The sequence below is a fragment of the Setaria viridis genome, chromosome 7 (genome assembly GCF_005286985.2).
Source record: "Setaria viridis chromosome 7, Setaria_viridis_v4.0, whole genome shotgun sequence".
NCBI lineage: Eukaryota > Viridiplantae > Streptophyta > Magnoliopsida > Poales > Poaceae > Setaria > Setaria viridis.
Genome location: NC_048269.2, coordinates 14,968,259 through 14,986,920, shown reverse-complemented (window position 1 = coordinate 14,986,920; position 18,662 = coordinate 14,968,259). Strand labels below are relative to the sequence as shown.

General features: G+C 45.0%; 3 protein-coding genes across 4 annotated transcripts; 1 reads left to right on the top strand and 2 right to left on the bottom strand.

Moving 5' to 3' along the window:
• The first annotated feature begins 1,964 nt into the window (after positions 1-1,964).
• LOC117862469 (uncharacterized) lies at positions 1,965-5,700 on the top strand. Its single transcript, XM_034745948.2, has 6 exons — positions 1,965-2,380; positions 2,482-2,677; positions 2,772-2,844; positions 3,460-3,509; positions 4,894-5,007; positions 5,094-5,700. The coding sequence occupies exons 1-6, from the start codon at positions 2,029-2,031 to the stop codon at positions 5,218-5,220; spliced, it is 912 nt and encodes a 303-aa protein (XP_034601839.1). The 5' UTR covers positions 1,965-2,028; the 3' UTR covers positions 5,221-5,700.
• Positions 5,603-7,872, bottom strand: LOC140223356 (probable LRR receptor-like serine/threonine-protein kinase At3g47570). Its single transcript, XM_072295069.1, has 3 exons — positions 6,862-7,872; positions 6,182-6,816; positions 5,603-6,083 (listed from the first exon to the last, which is right to left on the bottom strand). The coding sequence occupies exons 1-3, from the start codon at positions 7,518-7,520 to the stop codon at positions 5,728-5,730; spliced, it is 1,650 nt and encodes a 549-aa protein (XP_072151170.1). The 5' UTR covers positions 7,521-7,872; the 3' UTR covers positions 5,603-5,727.
• Positions 7,873-11,253: 3,381 nt separating this feature from the next.
• On the bottom strand, positions 11,254-15,635 carry LOC140223357 (uncharacterized). Of its 2 annotated transcripts, none has more exons than XM_072295070.1 (3): positions 15,107-15,635; positions 11,629-12,492; positions 11,254-11,521 (listed from the first exon to the last, which is right to left on the bottom strand). In XM_072295070.1, exons 1-3 carry the CDS (start codon positions 15,516-15,518, stop codon positions 11,475-11,477), a joined length of 1,323 nt encoding a protein of 440 aa, XP_072151171.1. In that variant the 5' UTR covers positions 15,519-15,635; the 3' UTR covers positions 11,254-11,474. The 2 variants fall into 2 exon arrangements, with proteins under 2 accessions (XP_072151171.1, XP_072151172.1); XM_072295071.1 differs by lacking the exon at positions 15,107-15,635 and adding an exon at positions 14,030-14,359.
• Between the last annotated feature and the right edge of the window lie 3,027 nt (positions 15,636-18,662).

Here is an 18,662-nt window from a genome sequence, read left to right as displayed (position 1 = left end):
ATCTACCTTTTTGTTTGGTCCAATGCTCGAGTTGTTGTCGTGCCCATGCACCAACACAATCCGCCGTGAACTCTGTCGCCACCTAAAACCAGCTCATGCGAGCTTTGAAAGTTGAAACTTATAGGAAGGAAGAAGGGAGGGCTTCGTGTTTCGGTCGTCCTAGATGACTGGATCACATCGGCCGATTCTTTTACCACCGGCAGAGCTTTATCGTGACCAAAGGGGCCATGGCTCCCCAGGTTTAGAAACTTTCCTTTACAAAAGAGTATTTTTCACCAGAAATTAAGTATCAATTTCACCATGTATTTAGGTTAATTTCTTAACTCCTCCTTATCTTTCTCACTCCACCTCTGTCTTTTACCGATCATAGTTAATTTAGATTTATGTTGGATTAGTGATAGGGAGAGAGGATCTGGTACTCACATCCGCACAATTTGGAATGGAGGGAGTAGATCCGCCGGTTGTTCCATTGATCCAGCTGTATTAGATATGGGAGGTCTCACGTGCTGCACACCCGTGGACCCACCTCACATGCCTCTCTCGTGCCGTCCCCCGAGCCCCATGGTCAGCCGAGAGCCCGAGACCACGAGAAGAGGAGGAGGCTGCAGAAGCAGAACCAGGCCAAACTGATCAAAAAGAGGGAGAGAAGGGAGCATACGGATACTACGCGTGGTCCCCGCGCGGCGACACGCGTCCGTTCCAGCTGTCGACGCCGCTTCTCCGCACAGGCGCATCGCCTACTCTATATCACTTGCAGGTGGGCCCGTGAAGGCCCGCGGCGTAGCCTCGTCGAATGGGTTGGGCGGGTAGGGAAGCCGGTGCGTGCGTTCGGTTCTGACGCGGAGGGCGTTTTTATTGCCCGGGGCTCAAGTCCGTGAGGCCGCCGGGGCATACGTCCGTGGTTTTTCTCACCAGCCATCCAGCCAGACCCACCTTGGCGGCAGGTGGGCCATTGCTTCTGGGCCCCACATGTCGGTGAGTGGGACGCCGAGTTGGTTTTTCTTTTCCGCGAAGCTTTCGCGGGCTGCCGTTCCAAACTGCAGACATCAGCGCCGCTCCGACGAAACGGCAGACACCGGCCGGCCGCTTTTGCTGACATGGAATGGATGGTCGAAAGAAGTCCTGGTTTCTCTTTTCCACCTTGTTTTTCTTTTCTAGTTTCTTCTGGTGCCATCAGTAAATAGTTAAATGGCAAATGTAGAAATTCCTGACCGATGGAGGATCAATTTCGTAGAAATGATATTGTTTCCGGCATTTTCTCTCTATACATAATATGATGCTAATAGAAGACACAACTTTTAGCTCTACATGTTGATTGCAAGCATTCATTCTACCGGATTCATGCTTTGGAGGTATGTGTATTATGCGAATGTACATGGCCTAGATATTTCTCTCTCAATTCTTCCTTTTCCCCTAAAAGTATGAAATTTTTTGCTCTACCTAATATAATTAGAAGAAGATCACCGTCCTATAAAATCGGATCCAAAACTGTATAACTAGAGGGGTAAGATCACAACCATAATTTTTACAACTCGCTTATAATTGCTCATCGAGTAAAATTTGAGTAAAAGTACATATTTTTAGTGGAAACCCCAACAAAACCATGCAATTACATGGGGTTTTTACGGGGAAAAAACTAGAAAACCCCAACACAACTAAAATTATGCTAGATAACAATTTACCACCCTTAGCAACTCCTGCAATAACAACTTCACGGGGCTTGCAACTGGTAGGGGTTTCCCTCGCAAAAACTGGTAGGGGTTTCTGTATTTTTACACGCTTAACATTTTTGCCAAGTGGTTATGCTTTGTTTTTTTCTTCTCCTCTCAAATAATAGTTCTTCTTCGAAAAGGAAACTTTTGTCTAAATACTATTGGGCCGAACATTCCCACAAACTTGGGCCAGGCCTTTCCTACATAGGCCTGATTCCCGTAACAAAGCCTTGCCGTTCAGACAAATCAGGCCCGAAGCAGCACCGGAGCTAAAACCCTAACCAATAGCACGCCCCACCAAACCCGAACCCCGAAAATGGCGCCGGCGACGGAATCGACCGCCGCGGCCGCCGGCCGCAAGCGCAAGAAGCCGCACGGGCCGTCCAAAACCCTCGTGAAGAAACGCTCGAATCCCGAATCGTCGTCCGGTAAGAAGAAGAAGGAGAAGCATAAGCATACGGCGCATAAGGAGAAGAAGCCGGGGCCAACAGGCCCGCACGCCAAGAAACCAGCCGAGCCGGAGGCTGCCGCCGGAGATGGGGCCGCAGGGGGAGGGTTCCTTCTGTCGGCGTCGATGCCGCCAGCACGGCAGCTCGAGTTCTTCCTCCGCAGCTTCGAGCGCGCCGTCAAGATGCGCCTCTCACCCCTCGAGCTCGATTCCTACTCAGGTTGTTCATCCTCATGCTGAATTCAATTCAGTCTAATACAATTCGATATGTAAATTTGAGGGACAAAACCTGAAGGCCTGTTCTGCTCTGGTTGTCTGCAGAAGGGTGCATGGTCCAGCTCGATGAGGGAAGCGCCCAGGATGTGGATAGCTTTGGTGAACATGTGAAGGGGGCATTCGGCGCGTCGTGGAAGGAGGAACTCTGCGAGGGGCAGGTTGTGGAGGGTGAGATCGGCGTGGGCAGCCCAGCGCTCCTGGTTATCAGCTCGGCTGCTCTGCGATCCTTAGAGCTTCTGAGGTACCAGTTGTTCTTAGTGCTAGAACTGCAATGTGTGCTGCATTGTTCTTTTGGTAATTCTTCAAGAGAATAAACATCAGCTTTTGGTTTGTAGGGGCTTAAAAACGTTTACCAAAGAATGCCGCCCAGTAAAGCTCTTTGCTAAACACTTGAAAGTGGAGGAGCAGGTATGTATTTTCTCAGCAATGGAAAGTTCCTGTAGCTTACTCACTCCATGTTAAATCTATTCATGCATTGTCCAAAGTTGCTGTGAATGTTCTGTATTGGCAATGCAATTTCTGAATTGTTGATTTTAACACTTTAGCTATCTTGCAGTACAGATGTCCTATTCGTGTAGAGTACTAGATTGGTTGCTTTAAAGTGCTGCTGTAATTATAAAGAGCTTTAACCAAACTTCACAACTCTGTATATTGATAAATAAAACAAACATTGTTTTAGCAAAAAATTGTTCTGTTTGTCAACTGACTATCTGCAGACATTACTCTGTTAAGAACGCACAAAATCCAGTCGTAGATCAGTACATTTGTTGCAAATGAAACAATTTTCCTTCATCACCTTTTACTTGATTGATTTCTTTAGATTCAGCATTAACTTGTAACAGTGCGAACATGCTTTGTCGATGTGGGAGTTTTGGAAATAAGAAAACCTTGCTGCTTTTGGGAAAAAGCAAATTTAAATGATAATACCAGACTGTTTGCTATTTTACGCCACCAGTAATTGTAGTTATTGTTTTACTTCCTACTGTTTTGGATTTGGTTCTCAATTCTAAATTTGGCATGCAGGTGGCGATGCTTAATGCTCGAGTAAATATTGCCTGTGGTACACCAAGCAGGCAAGCAATCTTGACTTTTCCAGTTTTTATCTGATTTTTTGTCATTACGTTTGTTCCGCATCAATTGAGCTTATTTACCTTGTGGAACCAAGACGAATGTTGTGTCGTAGATTCAAAGTTTGAAATGCTACTAATTCTCACACAAAGGCACCTATTTTGTCTGGTTGCAAACATGTTAATATTTTCTGTACTTTTCTTAAAATAGCTTTGTAATGTTCGGTACCAAGATCTGTTGTCTGTTTCAGCTTTTCTACCTTTAAGATATCCTTTGAAATATCTATCATCATCTGGCTCTCATCAAACCTGATTGTAAATTCACTCATCCACCTATCCTTCTGCCTGCACACCTCTGCACAGTAGCATTGCAAAAGTCACTCTTACATGACATTTGGTTCTGGTTGACAAGCTGACAGCAAGTCCTATCTCTGTCTTGTCTATGCAATACTCTGGTGTGGACAACTCTTTGATATCAAGCTTAAATGGACCTATTGCTTGTTTTGTCTACAGCCACAGATATAGTTGGATCTGGAATAGAACCTTGCCTTATCAAATCCTTCAAAATGCTTATAAATTATGGATTAGAGTATGGGTACTTTCCACCAATAAGAGAAAAAAACTATGGGATCACTAATTTTGCTTTCTCTGCCACTATTTGCCATGAGATTGCAATTCCAGTTTGCACATTCTATCTTTTGCTTTACCCTATCTTTTGCTTTATCAAGTTCAGTTACTTTGAACTTGATGACCATGTTTTCAGTTTTCACTGATTGTTAGAGATTCTTCCAAACAAGCTTACTGCTTACTATAGTTGCATTGAGAAGAAAGCCTTTTAAGGTTCAGACAATAATTTTTTAATTTTTTTTTCATTTGCATACCTTCCATTCAGCTGAGCTTTTGCTTACGAGCAAATGCCTACACTGTTGATTATCTACTGCTCCAATCTTGGTGACATGATGACCATTTTGTTAAAAAAACTGAAAAACCTGGGTATTTGGCATTCCGTTTAAGTTCGATAAGTTGCCAGTGTCTACAAAAGATGTCTTTCTTATACATCACTGCGTACCCTTTTTTTTCCCCTGGATCTGGCCGGACAGCTGCTAGTCAATATACTAATAAAATCACTGTATTCCATTTATACTTGGTAATTATGAATTCTTTCTATATTAAAGGGAAATGGACAAATGGTATGCTTTGACTTTTATATTAGTCCTAAAGAGTAAAGAGATCATACATTTTTTGGGTGTCAACTACGTTGTGAGGTTGATGTAATTCTGTTCTGACATATATGCAGTGTATCTTAATGTATTTACAGTGGTAACAATTATGGCACGCTTCTCATAGTAGTTCCACCTCCTATTCCCCTTATAGTTTGTTCTCTATGCAGGATCAAGAAACTAATTGACATGGAAGCTTTGTCCTTGTCACGCTTGAAACTAGTGGTCTTTGACATGCAGAAAGACACGAAGTCCTTCAACTTGTTTACGCTACCACAAGTCAGGTACAAATTTTGTCAGCAGAAGAATTTAGCTCCCATAGATCCATACAATGTCTCATCCTAATCTTTTTGTATGAATCACCATGCAGCAATGAGTTCTGGGACTTATACAAGGGCTACCTAGATCCAAAGGTCCGAGAAGGGAACACACGGATATGTTTCTACGGTGCTGTGTCCGAAAGAGACATCACCAAAGCACTTCCCCCTGCTGAGTAAATGTCTGCACGAGTCCAATTGTATGTGAGCGATATGTCTTTCTACAGACTAATATAACCTTTGTTAAAGCAGGTTTTGATGAGATTAAGAAGTTAGGAATTTTGGGTGTGTTCTTTTGCTCCCCGAGTGTTTTTGTTCCCCTGTTAATTGAGTGTAATGTAGTTGGTGCAAGTGTATACAAAGGGCTCAGAGCCCTGGTGAACTGGCAATGCCTCAGTCTTGACCGTCAGAGTGGTTTAAGGAGGTGAGCACAGGTTATGCTGGAAACAGATTGCTTGGGATCTGCAGTAAAATTGCGGTAAACTTGTTCAGGAATGCTACGACGGCACATCTCCCACAGTGAAGCGCATTTGCAGATAAGAACACATATTAGGCTTGTAAAGAACGTTAATTCTGCAAACCATTATTCCATTCTGACTGGAAAGGTTGGCAGTTACATATTACATTGTCCACAGCAATATATAAGAAAGTTACATTCTAGTAGCATCTTCAAAGAGATTTAAAGCATTAACCATGAGACTCCGGAAAAGCTTCTTTGATGGCACAGAGTTTTGCACACACATCCTGCATTCCAGGTCTACCTTTCGGAGATCCCATGGAACATGACAGGCCAAGCGCAACAAGCGGGATAATGTAGCTCTGCATCCATAGTTCGGTAAACAGTTGGTGGCCCTCATGCGCCATATGGGGATCTACAATCTCTGAAACTCTATCTGGGAACATGGAGTCTGCAAAATTGTGAAGGTTAAGTCCATCCACAAACATTTCATCGGTCGGCCGTTTTCCTGTAATCATCTCTAAGAGAAGCACTCCAAAGCTATACACATCACCCCTTGTGGAGATTCCGCAGCCCATGCCGTAGTCTGCAAAAGTTTAATTCGCTTAATACTAGAAAATGTGCTAAGAAAAATTTAATACTAGAAAAGTCTTGCATAACCAGGCAAAGGAACATGGGACTTACCAGGTGCTAAGTATCCAATTGTTCCTTGGATACTGACTGAGTGTTTCAGGCTACTAGGATCTTGAGAGAGAAACTTTGCCGAACCGAAGTCACCAACACGTGCAGTCATATCATAATCCAAAAGAACATTGCTTGGCTTCAAATCACAATGCACTAAAGGTGGTGTTATCTGGTTGTGAAGATAATCCAGAGCAGAAGCTACATCTGTGACTATGCATATTCTTTGGCCTAAGCTTAGTGTTCTCATTGGTCTGTCAGTCAGTCGGTTAGGATGAAGCCACCTTTCAAGACTGCCGTTAGCCATGAACTGAAAGATTAATGCTTTGAACTCATTATTTTCTGTATCCAAAGTTGAGCACAGAGTCACAGATTTAAGAATATTACGGTGGCGTATGATTCTTTGCACCTCACACTCAGTTAAGTAACTGTCATGCGCTCCGCGTTCCTTCAAATTGAATACTTTGATGGCAATAAGGTCATTGTCAAACTTGAACCTTCCAACATAAACTGATCCAGTAGGAGTCGAGCTGATTCTATGGACTGGCGAGAACCAATTAGTAGCTTTAGCTACATCACCGTAGGATACCTTCTTTAGTGTCTCTTGGTAGCTTGGACATATTTCCACATCTCTTGTTCTCCCAAGAGCGTGAAAACACAATATATTCCTTACCATACCCAGCTGTGGAAATATACAAGTTTCTTCTCTTCTCCAATTAGGTCTATGCACTTCTGTTTTCTTCCAAACAGTCAACAAACAAAACAACAATACCAGGAAAGGTACACTGATTGTTGGCACCACAATTGCAAGAAATGCCACAAGGTTCATTGTTTTATTGTCTGAGATGCCAACACAAGGTGGCAGAGCTAGCATGGAGAAGTCTGAACACAGCCTATTGTTTCCATCCAAATGTACTATAGTGGAATTTGCAAAGACACCATTTGCTGGAATTGGCCCTTCAAAGTTGTTGTAAGACAGATCGAGTTGCTCTAACATAGTGAGGTTTTCAAAGACTTCAGGACTGATCTTACCAGTTAAGTTATTTCGAGAAAGATTAATATACTGGATAGATAAAAAATACCCGAAAGTGAAAGGAAGTCCTCCAGAAAACAAATTGTTGGAAACTTTTAGAAAAATGATATGCCCCAGGTTGCCAATAATCCACGGTATATCCCCAATTAGATTGTTGTGGGAGAGGTCCAAACCCAAAGAAAGAGGAGGACCAGCAAATAGTTCTTCCGGTAAGAATCCATCAAGGCTATTAGAGGACAAGTTTAGCTGAAGCAGCTGCAAGCATTGACCTAAACTGTTAGGGCCTAGCCTAGGATCACTAGAGCACATCTAGTCGGGTTCGAGAGAGACATGAGTGGACAAGGAGTTCCTGGTGAGTGCCTAGTGTGAGAGTGAGAGAGATTGGGGTACCTTCACCCCTAGGGGTGGGAGCAGCAGAGCTGCTGGCCATCGCGGGTTCTGTTGACGGAGTCTGCGCAAGGCAGCGACGCGTAGTGCCGACTCCGGTCGGCGGTGAGGTGGCGGTGGTGCTTCCCGCCGCTACTGCGCAACCTAGATCGGTAGGTATGTCGGTGAGGTAGATTGATCTCTTTCCCGATTGGCCCAAAGGCCAATCAGGACCTTGATCTGCGCCCTGATCGGGGGCGCTTACCCTATCAATGGGTAGTGGGCCCCTGTCGCGCTGCGCTATATAAACAGGGTGGGGGGACCCGGCTGGCTACGGCGAACCTCGTGAGCCGAGCCGGGTCCCCCCACCCTGTTTATATAGCGCAGCGCGACAGGGGCCCACTACCCATTGATAGGGTAAGCGCCCCCGATCAGGGCGCAGATCAAGGTCCTGATTGGCCTTTGGGCCAATCGGGAAAGAGATCAATCTAACATTCTCCCCCTTGATCTCATTATTTACTTTTAGCTTTATACTTTTCACTTTTATTCGTTTCATCATAGATTAATATGTAGAGCATGTTTCATCGTCACAGCTTGATTGCCGATAGAATTAACAGCTACAACACACCTCTCTATTTTGAAACAATTCTGTTTCTTTTGGGCCTTATCCAATCCAGGAATTATAGGCTTTCCCTTAAACCCATGCCGGCTAAGTGTTCCCTGAACACATTGGGAGGTAAGCCTTTCGTGAGCGGATCCGCAAGCATATCTTTTGTTCTTATATGCTCGAGACTTATAGTGTGATCCTGGATTCTGTCTTTCACAACGTAAAACTTTATCTCAATGGCTTTGGAAGCATTGCTTGATTTGTTGTTGTGAGCGTAGAATACTGCTGGTTCATTGTCGCAGTACATCTTTAGTGGTCTGTGAATACAGTCAACCACTCTCAATCCGGGTATGAATTTCTTTAGCCACATTGCCTGCCCCGTGGCCTCATGACATGCTATGAATTCTGCATGCATCGTTGATGACGCAGTTACTTTCTGTTTCGAGCTTCTCCATGAGATAGCTCCTCCCGCGAGAGTGAATATGTATCCAGACGTGGATTTTCTATCATCTTTGTCTCCCGCAAAGTCTGCATCTGAATACCCTTTTATCTCTAAGGAATCAGATCTCTTATATGTAAGCATGAGTTCTTTTGTGCCTTGCGCGTAGCGCAACGCCTTCTTTACCATTTTCCAGTGTTCTATGCCTGGATTACTTTGATATCTACCGAGAACCCCGGTGACAAAAGCTAAGTCAGGGCGAGTGCACACTTGGGCATACTGTAAGCTTCCGACAGCTGAAGCATATGGAACCGCTTTCATTTGATCGATCTCGTACTGGTTCCTGGGACATTGAAAATTCCCAAAACTATCGCCCTTGACTATAGGAGCAGGTGTGGCCTTACTCGCATGCATATTGTACTTCTTTAGAACCTTTTCTAAATATGCCTTTTGCGATAACCCTAGAACCCCATTCAATCTGTCTCGGTGAATTTCTATGCCCAAAACATATGTTGCTTCACCAAGATCCTTCATATCGAAGTTTGAGGACAAGAACTTCTTTGTCTCTTGCAGTAGACTGATATCACTGCTTGCAAGCAAAATATCATCCACATACAGGATTAGGAAAATGTATTTCCCATTTTTGAACTTTGCATAGACACAATTGTCCTCTATATTCTCTTGAAACCCAAATTTCTTTATTATATCATTAAACTTTAGATACCACTGTCTAGAGGCTTGCTTTAATCTGTAAATGGATTTCTTTAGACGACATCCCATATTTTCTTTGTCTTCCATGACAAAACCCTTTGGTTGTTTCATGTAGACATTTTCTTCTAAATCCCCATTTAGAAATGCCGTCTTTACATCCATCTGATGTAACTCTAAATCAAAATGCGCAACTAGTGCCATTATGATTCTGAAGGAGTCTTTACATGAGACAGGAGAGAAAGTCTCATTATAATCTATTCCTTCTCTTTGTGTAAAGCCTTTTGCCACAAGTCTCGTCTTATATCTTTCTATGTTCCCTTTGGAGTCACGTTTAGTCTTGTAGACCCATTTACAGCCTACTGTTTTGGCTCCTTTAGGAATCTCCTCAAGTTCCCAAACATTGTTGCAACTCATCGATTTCATCTCATCTTCCATGGCCTCTAGCCACTTCGATGAGTGAACACTTTTCATGGCTTCTTCATATGAAGTGGGATCACCTTCTATATGAACTTCTTCTGTGTTATAAACTTTATAACAATCAGGGATGACTGATTTTCTGACCCTTTGAGACCTTCTAGGCCCCTCACTTTCAGGCATATTCTGTGCCTCTGCTTGTGGCACACTATTCTGAGGTGGCTGCTGTAACTCTTCCTCGTGTGCAATGATGGGTTCGGTTGGCTCCTGAAGGACAGGTTCCAAAACTTCACTCATCGTTTCCACGGGTGGAATCACAGTAGGTGCTTGCACCACAATATCAGGGACTGTAGCGGGTGCTTGCACCACGACCTCAGGAACTATCGGTGCGGGAATAATAGGTAGTGAGAAGTATGGTTCCTGAATCATCGGATTAGGTGCACACACCCGCTTCTCCTCAAGATCAATTTCTCGAGCTACCATGCTCCCCCTCACCATCTCATCCTCTAAGAAAATCGCCTGTCTCGTTTCTACAAACTTTGTGAATCTGTCTGGACAGTAGAAACGAAAACCCTTTGATTTTTCCGGGTAGCCAATGAAGTGGCAACTTACTGTTTTGGGATCTAGTTTCCCGATGTTTGGGTTAAACACTTTGGCCTCAGCTGGGCTCCCCCACACACGTAAGTGGTTTAGTGAGGGTACTCTTCCTGTCCATAGTTCGTACGGTGTTTTGGGCACCGACTTACTTGGTACTCTATTAAGAATGTGAATGGCGGTCTTCAGCGCCTCCATCCACAGTCCCAATGGTAAGGTGGAATAGCTCATCATGCTGCGCACCATATCCATCAGTGTACAGTTACGCCTTTCAGCTACTCCATTTTGCTGAGGTTCGCCCGGCATTGAATACTGGGCTACTATGCCATTTTCCTGCAAGAACCTTGCAAAAGGTCCAGGAACTTGGCCGAATGGGGTATGCCGACCATAGTACTCCCCCCCACGGTCGGATCTTACTATTTTGATTCTTTTGTTATGCTGATTTTCAACTTCAGCTTTAAATATCTTAAATTTATCCAACACTTCTGATCTTTCTTTGATAGGATAAATATAACCGTAACGGGAGTAATCATCTGTGAATGTTATGAACAAGTCATAGCCATCCACACTTTTCACAGGAAAAGGTCCACAAATATCAGTGTGGATTATCTCTAAAATTCCTGTGCTACGTTTAGCGCCTTTTTTAATTTGCTTTACAAATTTTCCTTTAATGCAATCAACGCATTGTTCTAAGTCTGAGAACTCTAATTGAGGAAGAATTTCATTCTTAACTAGTCTTTCTATTCTCCCCCTCGAAATATGGCCTAAACGACAGTGCCATAATTTCGACGATATTTCATGAGTTCTCTTTCTTTTCTTTGTTTCTTTCTCTGACGAGGATACATTCATATTCACATCACACACAGAATTAACTTTTTCACGCAATGATAATAAATATAACTCATTGTGAAGGATGGCAACACCAACACATGCATTATCGAACCAAATGGCACACTTTCCATTACCAAAATGACATTCATAACCATCATGGTCCAAACGTGAAATACTTATTAAGTTTCTGTGTAATGAGGGAACATAAAGCACATCTTTAAGTACAAGCATGAAACCATCAACTAGCTCTAAAGAGACATCGCCAACAGCTTCAACTTCTGCTTGGACTCCATTTGCGACTTCAACGCATCTTTCGCTTCTTTGCGTAGTCCTCGTCGAATGGAATCCCTGTAAAGAATTTGCAACATGAACAGTTGCACCTGAGTCAATCCACCAAGTAGATTTCGAATACTGTGTATACAAGGATTCATTTACAAAAGAAATAGTATTCTCACCTCTTTTTGCCATTATTGACTTTAACCAGTCGGGGCAGTCTTTCTTGAAGTGCCCCTTTTTCTTGCAATGTAGACATTGATCTTTGTCTACTGGGAGAAGCTTTTGGTGATTCTGTTGCATAGGAGCTTTTCCACGTGCCTTGAAAGAGGGGTTAGCAATCTTTTTCCTGTTATCCTTAACATAGTGTAACGAGCCACCATGTGAGGATCTAAGTCTGTCCTCTTCCTGCACGCACATGGCGATCATTTTCTCCATGTCCCACTGTTCTGGCTGCATGTTGTAATTGACAACAAAAGTGTCAAACTCTTTAGGCAGAGAAGCAAAAACCAAATGCATAATGTGCCCAGGCTTGAGCTCAAGATCCATAGGCTTCAGCTGTGCTGCCAAGTTATACATCCTCATGATGTGATCTCTTATGCCAGTCCCTCCGCCATTGTACCTCTCTGTGGCTAGTTGCTTGAACAGCTGAGTAGCATATATCTTTGAGGAACCAGTGAACTGATTCCTTATCTTGTCGAGGTACTCTGAAACGGAGTCACACTCTGCGATCGAGCCCAAGATGGCAGGCTCAATCGTATTCTTTACCAAAGCCATACATTTCTTGTTGGCAGTGGTCCACTGTTTGTTTTCAAGGGTGTATGCCAACTCCAGTGGAGCATAGTCCCTTTCCTTTTGCTGCCATGCAGCATCATCATCACCATCAGCCCTCACTGGCTTCTGTGGAGCTTGTGGCTGCGGTGTGGTCAGCACCCAGTCAACTTCTCCACAAACGAAGGAGAACTCAATCTTCTTCCTCCATTCTGTGTAGTTGTTGCCTTTGAGAATGGGTATCTCTTTGAGACACGCCATTAAGTTGAATGATCCTGAAATTCACAATCCATAAGTGAGATCATAACGACAATTGCATGATTCATTTCCAACGTTGGTCAAAAAATAAAACATACAACTGTTGATGCAATTTAAAACTATATCACCGTTGGGCAGAAATAGAAATAAAAGCATCAAAATAACTTTTTAAATCATGATACAGTTATTAACAACGTTGGTCAGAAAATAACAGCACCATGATCTAATTAACTTTATCATGCTCTCACATAAATTTAATTATCCCGTTGGTTCAAAATTAAATTTAAATGGAGCAATAAAAATGACTTTTGCAGCGGAAACTGTGAAATAAATCTATTTTCAGAAGCAAGACACTGTACAAAACTTTATTAATCTCTAATACAAATTATCCCGTTGGTTCAAATTAGATTAGAGACTAAAACTGTGTAAAAACTATTAATTAAATGCTTCTGAAAATAGAAAAAACAAAATACCAGGAGTTACTGTGCAAATCGCGAAAACCGGCCCACGCGCGAAAACGGCCCACAGCCCGTTCCCGCGCGCGGCCCGTTCCCGCGACGCCGGCGGCCTAACGCGGCGCAACCGGCCCGCTTAGGCGCTACGCAGGCGGCCCATTAACGCGCTGCGTAGCCGGCCCACGAAAATGGCCCGCTAAAAACCGGCTCGTCGCCGGCCTAGCGCGCGGCGCGCGGCTGCAGGCCGCAACCTGGGCCTGGGCCGCGAAAGCGGCCTGCCGCTGCGTCCCGCCTGGGCCAAAAGGCGGCCCGTTCATCCTGAGCCGTCCGATCTGATCGGACGGTCCGGCGGCAATCGCGGCCGAACAAAACGGCTGCCGCGGCCGCTCCCTGAAACCCTAAGCCATTTCCCCCCGCGCGCTCTCTCCGCTCGCTCTCGCCGCGGCGGCGGCGGCGGGGCTTTCTCTCCCGCGCCCGGCGATGGCCGGCGGCGGCGGTGGAGGGATGGCCCCGCCGGCGCACGGCCGCGGCAGCCCCCTCCTCCCCCTCTTTTCTATTCTAGCCTTCCCCCTTCTTCTCTCCAAAAAAACCCGAAAGATCGAGATCTAGGGTTAGATCGAAGAAGGGCCGGCGCCACCGCGGGCCCCCTCGCCGACGCGCGCGTCCACCCCGAGGGTTGGGCGCGCCGCCGTCGAGCGGTCCTGTGGTGGTGCTTTTGCGCCCCCCGGGCCCCGAGCGGGAGCTCCAGCGGCTCGGGTGAGCCTTTTCTCCGGCGAGCCCGAGGCTCGGCCGGCCTTTGCCACTCGCCGGCGATGGCCGGCGGCGGTGAAGGCGACAGCAGGTAAGTGGTCCCGCGTCTCCCTGTCTTTAGATCTAGGGTTAGGGTTAGGGTTTCTTTTTCTGTGTCTTTTCCGATCGTTTTTCTCTTCTCGATCTATTGCTTTTCCCGATCTAGAATAGCTTCTAGGAGGTGTCTGATACCATTGTTAGGGCCTAGCCTAGGATCACTAGAGCACATCTAGTCGGGTTCGAGAGAGACATGAGTGGACAAGGAGTTCCTGGTGAGTGCCTAGTGTGAGAGTGAGAGAGATTGGGGTACCTTCACCCCTAGGGGTGGGAGCAGCAGAGCTGCTGGCCATCGCGGGTTCTGTTGACGGAGTCTGCGCAAGGCAGCGACGCGCAGTGCCGACTCCGGTCGGCGGTGAGGTGGCGGTGGTGCTTCCCGCCGCTACTGCGCAACCTAGATCGGTAGGTATGTCGGTGGGGCGGCTGGCTACGGCGAACCTCGTGAGCCGAGCCGGGTCCCCCCACCCTGTTTATATAGCGCAGCGCGACAGGGGCCCACTACCCATTGATAGGGTAAGCGCCCCCGATCAGGGCGCAGATCAAGGTCCTGATTGGCCTTTGGGCCAATCGGGAAAGAGATCAATCTAACATAAACTACTAGGAATATTTCCACTCAAGTCGTTGTCATGAAGAAACAGCTTTCCCAACTGAGTAATGTTACCAACTGAGGAGGGGATCTGACCTGATATTGTGTTATTGGATAAATTCAACATAAATAGGCTGTGCAGTTTTCCGATTGCAGAGGGTATGCTCCCCGAGAGCAAATTGTTTTCCATGCTAAGGAAAGTGAGGTTAACAAGTTTGCTTATCTCAAAAGGAATGGATCCCAAAATTTGATTCGAACCTAGCTGCAAGAATTCGAGTGAAGACATATTGTAAAGAGACAAGGGGACATGACCGTACAAGCTATTGATACTCAGATCCAATTTAAGAAGTTTTGGAATGCGACTCAAACTTTCTGGAATTAATCCTGTAAGCTTATTTTGGCCTAGAAATATATAGTGGAGGGAAGAAACATTCCCTATTGAAGGAGGTATGCTGCCAGAAAGGAAGTTCCCTGTGACGCAAAGATAATTGAGGGCAGTAACTTTACTGAAAGGCGGGATAACTCCAGTCAAGGAATTCATCTGGAGATCAACCGTAGTAAGCCTAGATGAGTTAGTAAACAAAGTAGTAGGGATCGCTCCTGTGAGGTTATTGTGCGAGAGGATTAACTTGCTGAGTGAGGAGCTACTGGCCAACGAGTGAGGTATAGCACCAGTGAGATTATTGCTTGCAAGATTGACATAGCTGAGAGACACGGCAGTGCCCAATGAATCAGGGATGTTACCTTCAAGACGGTTGACGGCAAGCATCAGAGTTTGGAGGCCTGCAAGCTTGCCCAACTCACCAGGGATGGCTCCAGATAGGTGATTGTCAGTAAGGTTTATCTGTGAAATAGATGTTAATTTTGCTATGCAACTTGATATCTGCCCATCGAGATGAGCGGAGGCGAGGTCTAGAGAGACCACACGGTTGGGAAGCCCTGTGCCGCAAGTGACCCCTGACCAGCGGCAGAAGTTGAGTGAGGTGTTACGCCATGAGTTCAGGATGCGGAGGGGGTCAGAGTAGATGCCGGACTTGAAACAAAGGAGGCTTTGTCGGTCGATCTCGGTCTTGTTTGCTTCTCCTGCTGCAAGTAGTGTAGTGTTGGAGCACAAAAACATAAGCAAGTAACAGAGCAGAGAGAAAATTGAGGCCATGGTTCGAGAAATACAGGGGGGGGGGGGGGGGGGGGGGGTTGTGCAAATGAAGCAAGAACAGAAATGACGGTGGGTGTTTTAGCTGGAGCTGGGAAGTTCTTGTGCTCGTATATTTTCTGTTTGAAGGATTTCTGTTGCTGTGATCGACTTGAAGATAGTGTGGAGTAGACTCATTGCAAGACTAACTGTTGACTTGCTGACTGCTGATAACCTGTTTGAGAGGGATTGAGGAAAGTACAAGGAAAGGATCAATACTAGACCAAGAAAACGCGTAATGGACCAATGGAGTTGACGGTATGCTTGACTTGACTTAGAGGATGTTTGGATACTAGGTGCTAAACTTTAGCAGTGTCACATCGGATGTTCGGATACTAATTAGAAGGACTAAAAATATGAGCTAATTACAAAACTAATTGTAGAATCCCTGTGCTAATTCGCGAGACGAATCTATTAAGCCTAATTAACCCATCATTAGCAAATGGTTACTGTAGCACCACATTGTCAAATCATGGACTAATTAGGCTTAATAGATTCGTCTCGCGAATTAGACTCCATCTGTGTAATTAGTTTTGTAATTAGTTTATGTTTAATACTCCTAATTAGTATCAAACATTCGATGTGACAGGTGCTAAACTTTAGCACGGGGTATCCAAACACCCCAATGGAACAAAGACCTGCGGACGTGCATGAGAGGGAATGGGACGTCCAAGAAAACAACAGAGACTTAGGAAAACAAATGAAAAGAGTGTAGAAAAAAATTCGCATTGAATAAAACCCATCCATTTTGTAACCACCGAAATTGCATGAATAAGCTAAGCACAACTGGTTCATGATTGCAACTATATGTCTTTTTTTTTAAAAAAAAACTAAGATTAACTACATGTCTGGCAATTGTAAAGGGCTAAGAGCAACTACATGTCTGGCAATTGAAAAGGACAACATCGCATAATAAGTCAAAAAAAAAAACCAATTCGGTATGTAAATTTGAGGGACAAAACTTAGGTGTGCTCTGTTCTGGTTCTCTGGTCTCTGTAGAAGGGTGCATGGTCCAGCACTCCAGCTCCAGCTCGCTGACGGAAGCGCCCAGGAGGCCAGGACGTTGAAAGCTTTGGGGACCATCGGGAGAGGAGCTCTGTGGACGGTGGAAGGTGAGATTGGAGGGGGCAGCCCTGCGCTCAGCTCAGCTGGTCTTCGATCCTCTGAGCTTCTAAGGTATCAGTTGTTCCTAGAACAGCAATGTGCATTTTTTTGGTAATTGCTCTAGAGAATCAACATCAGGTTTTGGTTCATAGCTTGTATATAGTAGCCCAAGAGCCCAGTACAGCATGTGTGTGAGCCATTGATTTGTTGCCTTGATGGACGGTGGAGATAGGTTCGGAAACAAATCCCAGCTTGTATATATTGGTCCATTAGGTGTGAGAGAGAGGTGCTCGAGAGGGCCAAGAATAGCATCCACGAGTTCAGCTCATAGAACAATAAAGGAGAAACAAGAGAGAAAAGATGAGAAGGAGCTCGCTGGCCAGATTGGTGCATCCTATGCAATCATTGTCGAACTCATGATTGGAGGTGCAAATGGAGTTAGATTGGCACCATAGGTGGTGATTGGTTCCTTGTTCTAGCCCAAGCCTGGTATTAGATATGCAAGGCCAGCCCAAGGCATCTTTAGACAATGCAAGTACCTCTTGTTTGATTGCGTGTGTTTGGTTGCTTGGCAGGCTTAGTCTCGTTGGATCGCCTCCTTTCTGGTTTGGTGAGTCGAACAACCATCACCGCTCCACACCGAGCTAGCAGTAGCTCTTCCTGCATTGGTTGTCATTGCAGCAGCTCAGGCACCTCTCTCCCTAAATCAATTCTTGCTGCAGCTCCGACACAGTCTCGGGCATATTGTCGAACATCTTGAGTTCGTCGTGGGTAGCACGTACTGCTTGCCTCCTTTCTCAATTCCAAATCCAAATGCACCTCTCTGCTTGCCCTACCAACCTTTTCCTGCTCTTATCTTCCAAAAGGCAGAGCACACCAGCGCCACTCCAAGGTTCCAAGCAGACAGCAAGCAACCCAACCCTTCAATCCCAAACATGAGCAACGGAATTCCCATATCCTCTTCACCTCTTTCTCATCACTGCCTTTTCAAAATCAAAGCAGCAACTTTTATTTTTCTTCCCCAACTCAAATCAGCACCAAGCACCAGAGAAGCTCCAATGCTCTATCCTTCTCGCCGCCGCCCCCTCCCCTCCCAAGCTAAATTGAAGTTTTGCCCACCCAAATTGAGCTCACTGACTTCCAACACCACAATCCAATTCGAGGTCACCATTATCCAAATCAAGCTTGTCACGGCACTTGTCATCCTTAACGCTACCAGATTGAGGTCCTCCATGAACAGGGGAGACAACATGAGGCAAGGAAAAGCACGGGTTGTCTTGCTCGAGCTCACCGCCATGGGCCATGGCTCACCGTCGAGCCACCGCGCGCCGCCGCCGGAGCCGAGGAAGGCGGTTGAAAAAAAATGTTGGATTCATCTTTTTCTAAAGAAATATTTGGCTCAAGTTTTTTTAATAAATATTGGTTCAACTTTTTTAAAGAAATGTTGGTCCAATTTTTTTGAAAAAAATTGGTCCAAACTTTTTTAAAAAATGTTGACAATATTTTTTCAATTAAATAGTCTTTGATGGGGTTTTGCTGTGCTGGGTGATGCTATAATGGGTCGGGTGGGTTGAAAATTTCAACCCCTATCTATCTTCGACAAGTAAATAGGAACCTACCAATCATTATCATAGCTCTCTGCTGATAATGGTTTTCTTGGGAAATTTTTAGTGGAGCATTAGATTTTAGGAAGAGTTGGTTAGCTCTGTATTAGCAACAGATTTAGCCGTGCGAGTTGGGTAGAAGTATGATTTAAGCGTCACGTTGAATTGGCTAAATTTTTGTCACTTCAGTTTGACCAATTTCGTAGACACTTGATATGTGATTTGCTCGGTGTGAGCGTAAATCTAAAGTGGATATAAGTTGTTTTTTGGCAATTAATTAGCTTCCAAGCAATCTTGCATCAAGTCATGGATGGTTGAACGACGGCAAGTACATCCTTATTTTCATTTGACACTAGATGATCCATTATTGCTCATCTACGTCAAATGACTTCAGGTGAAG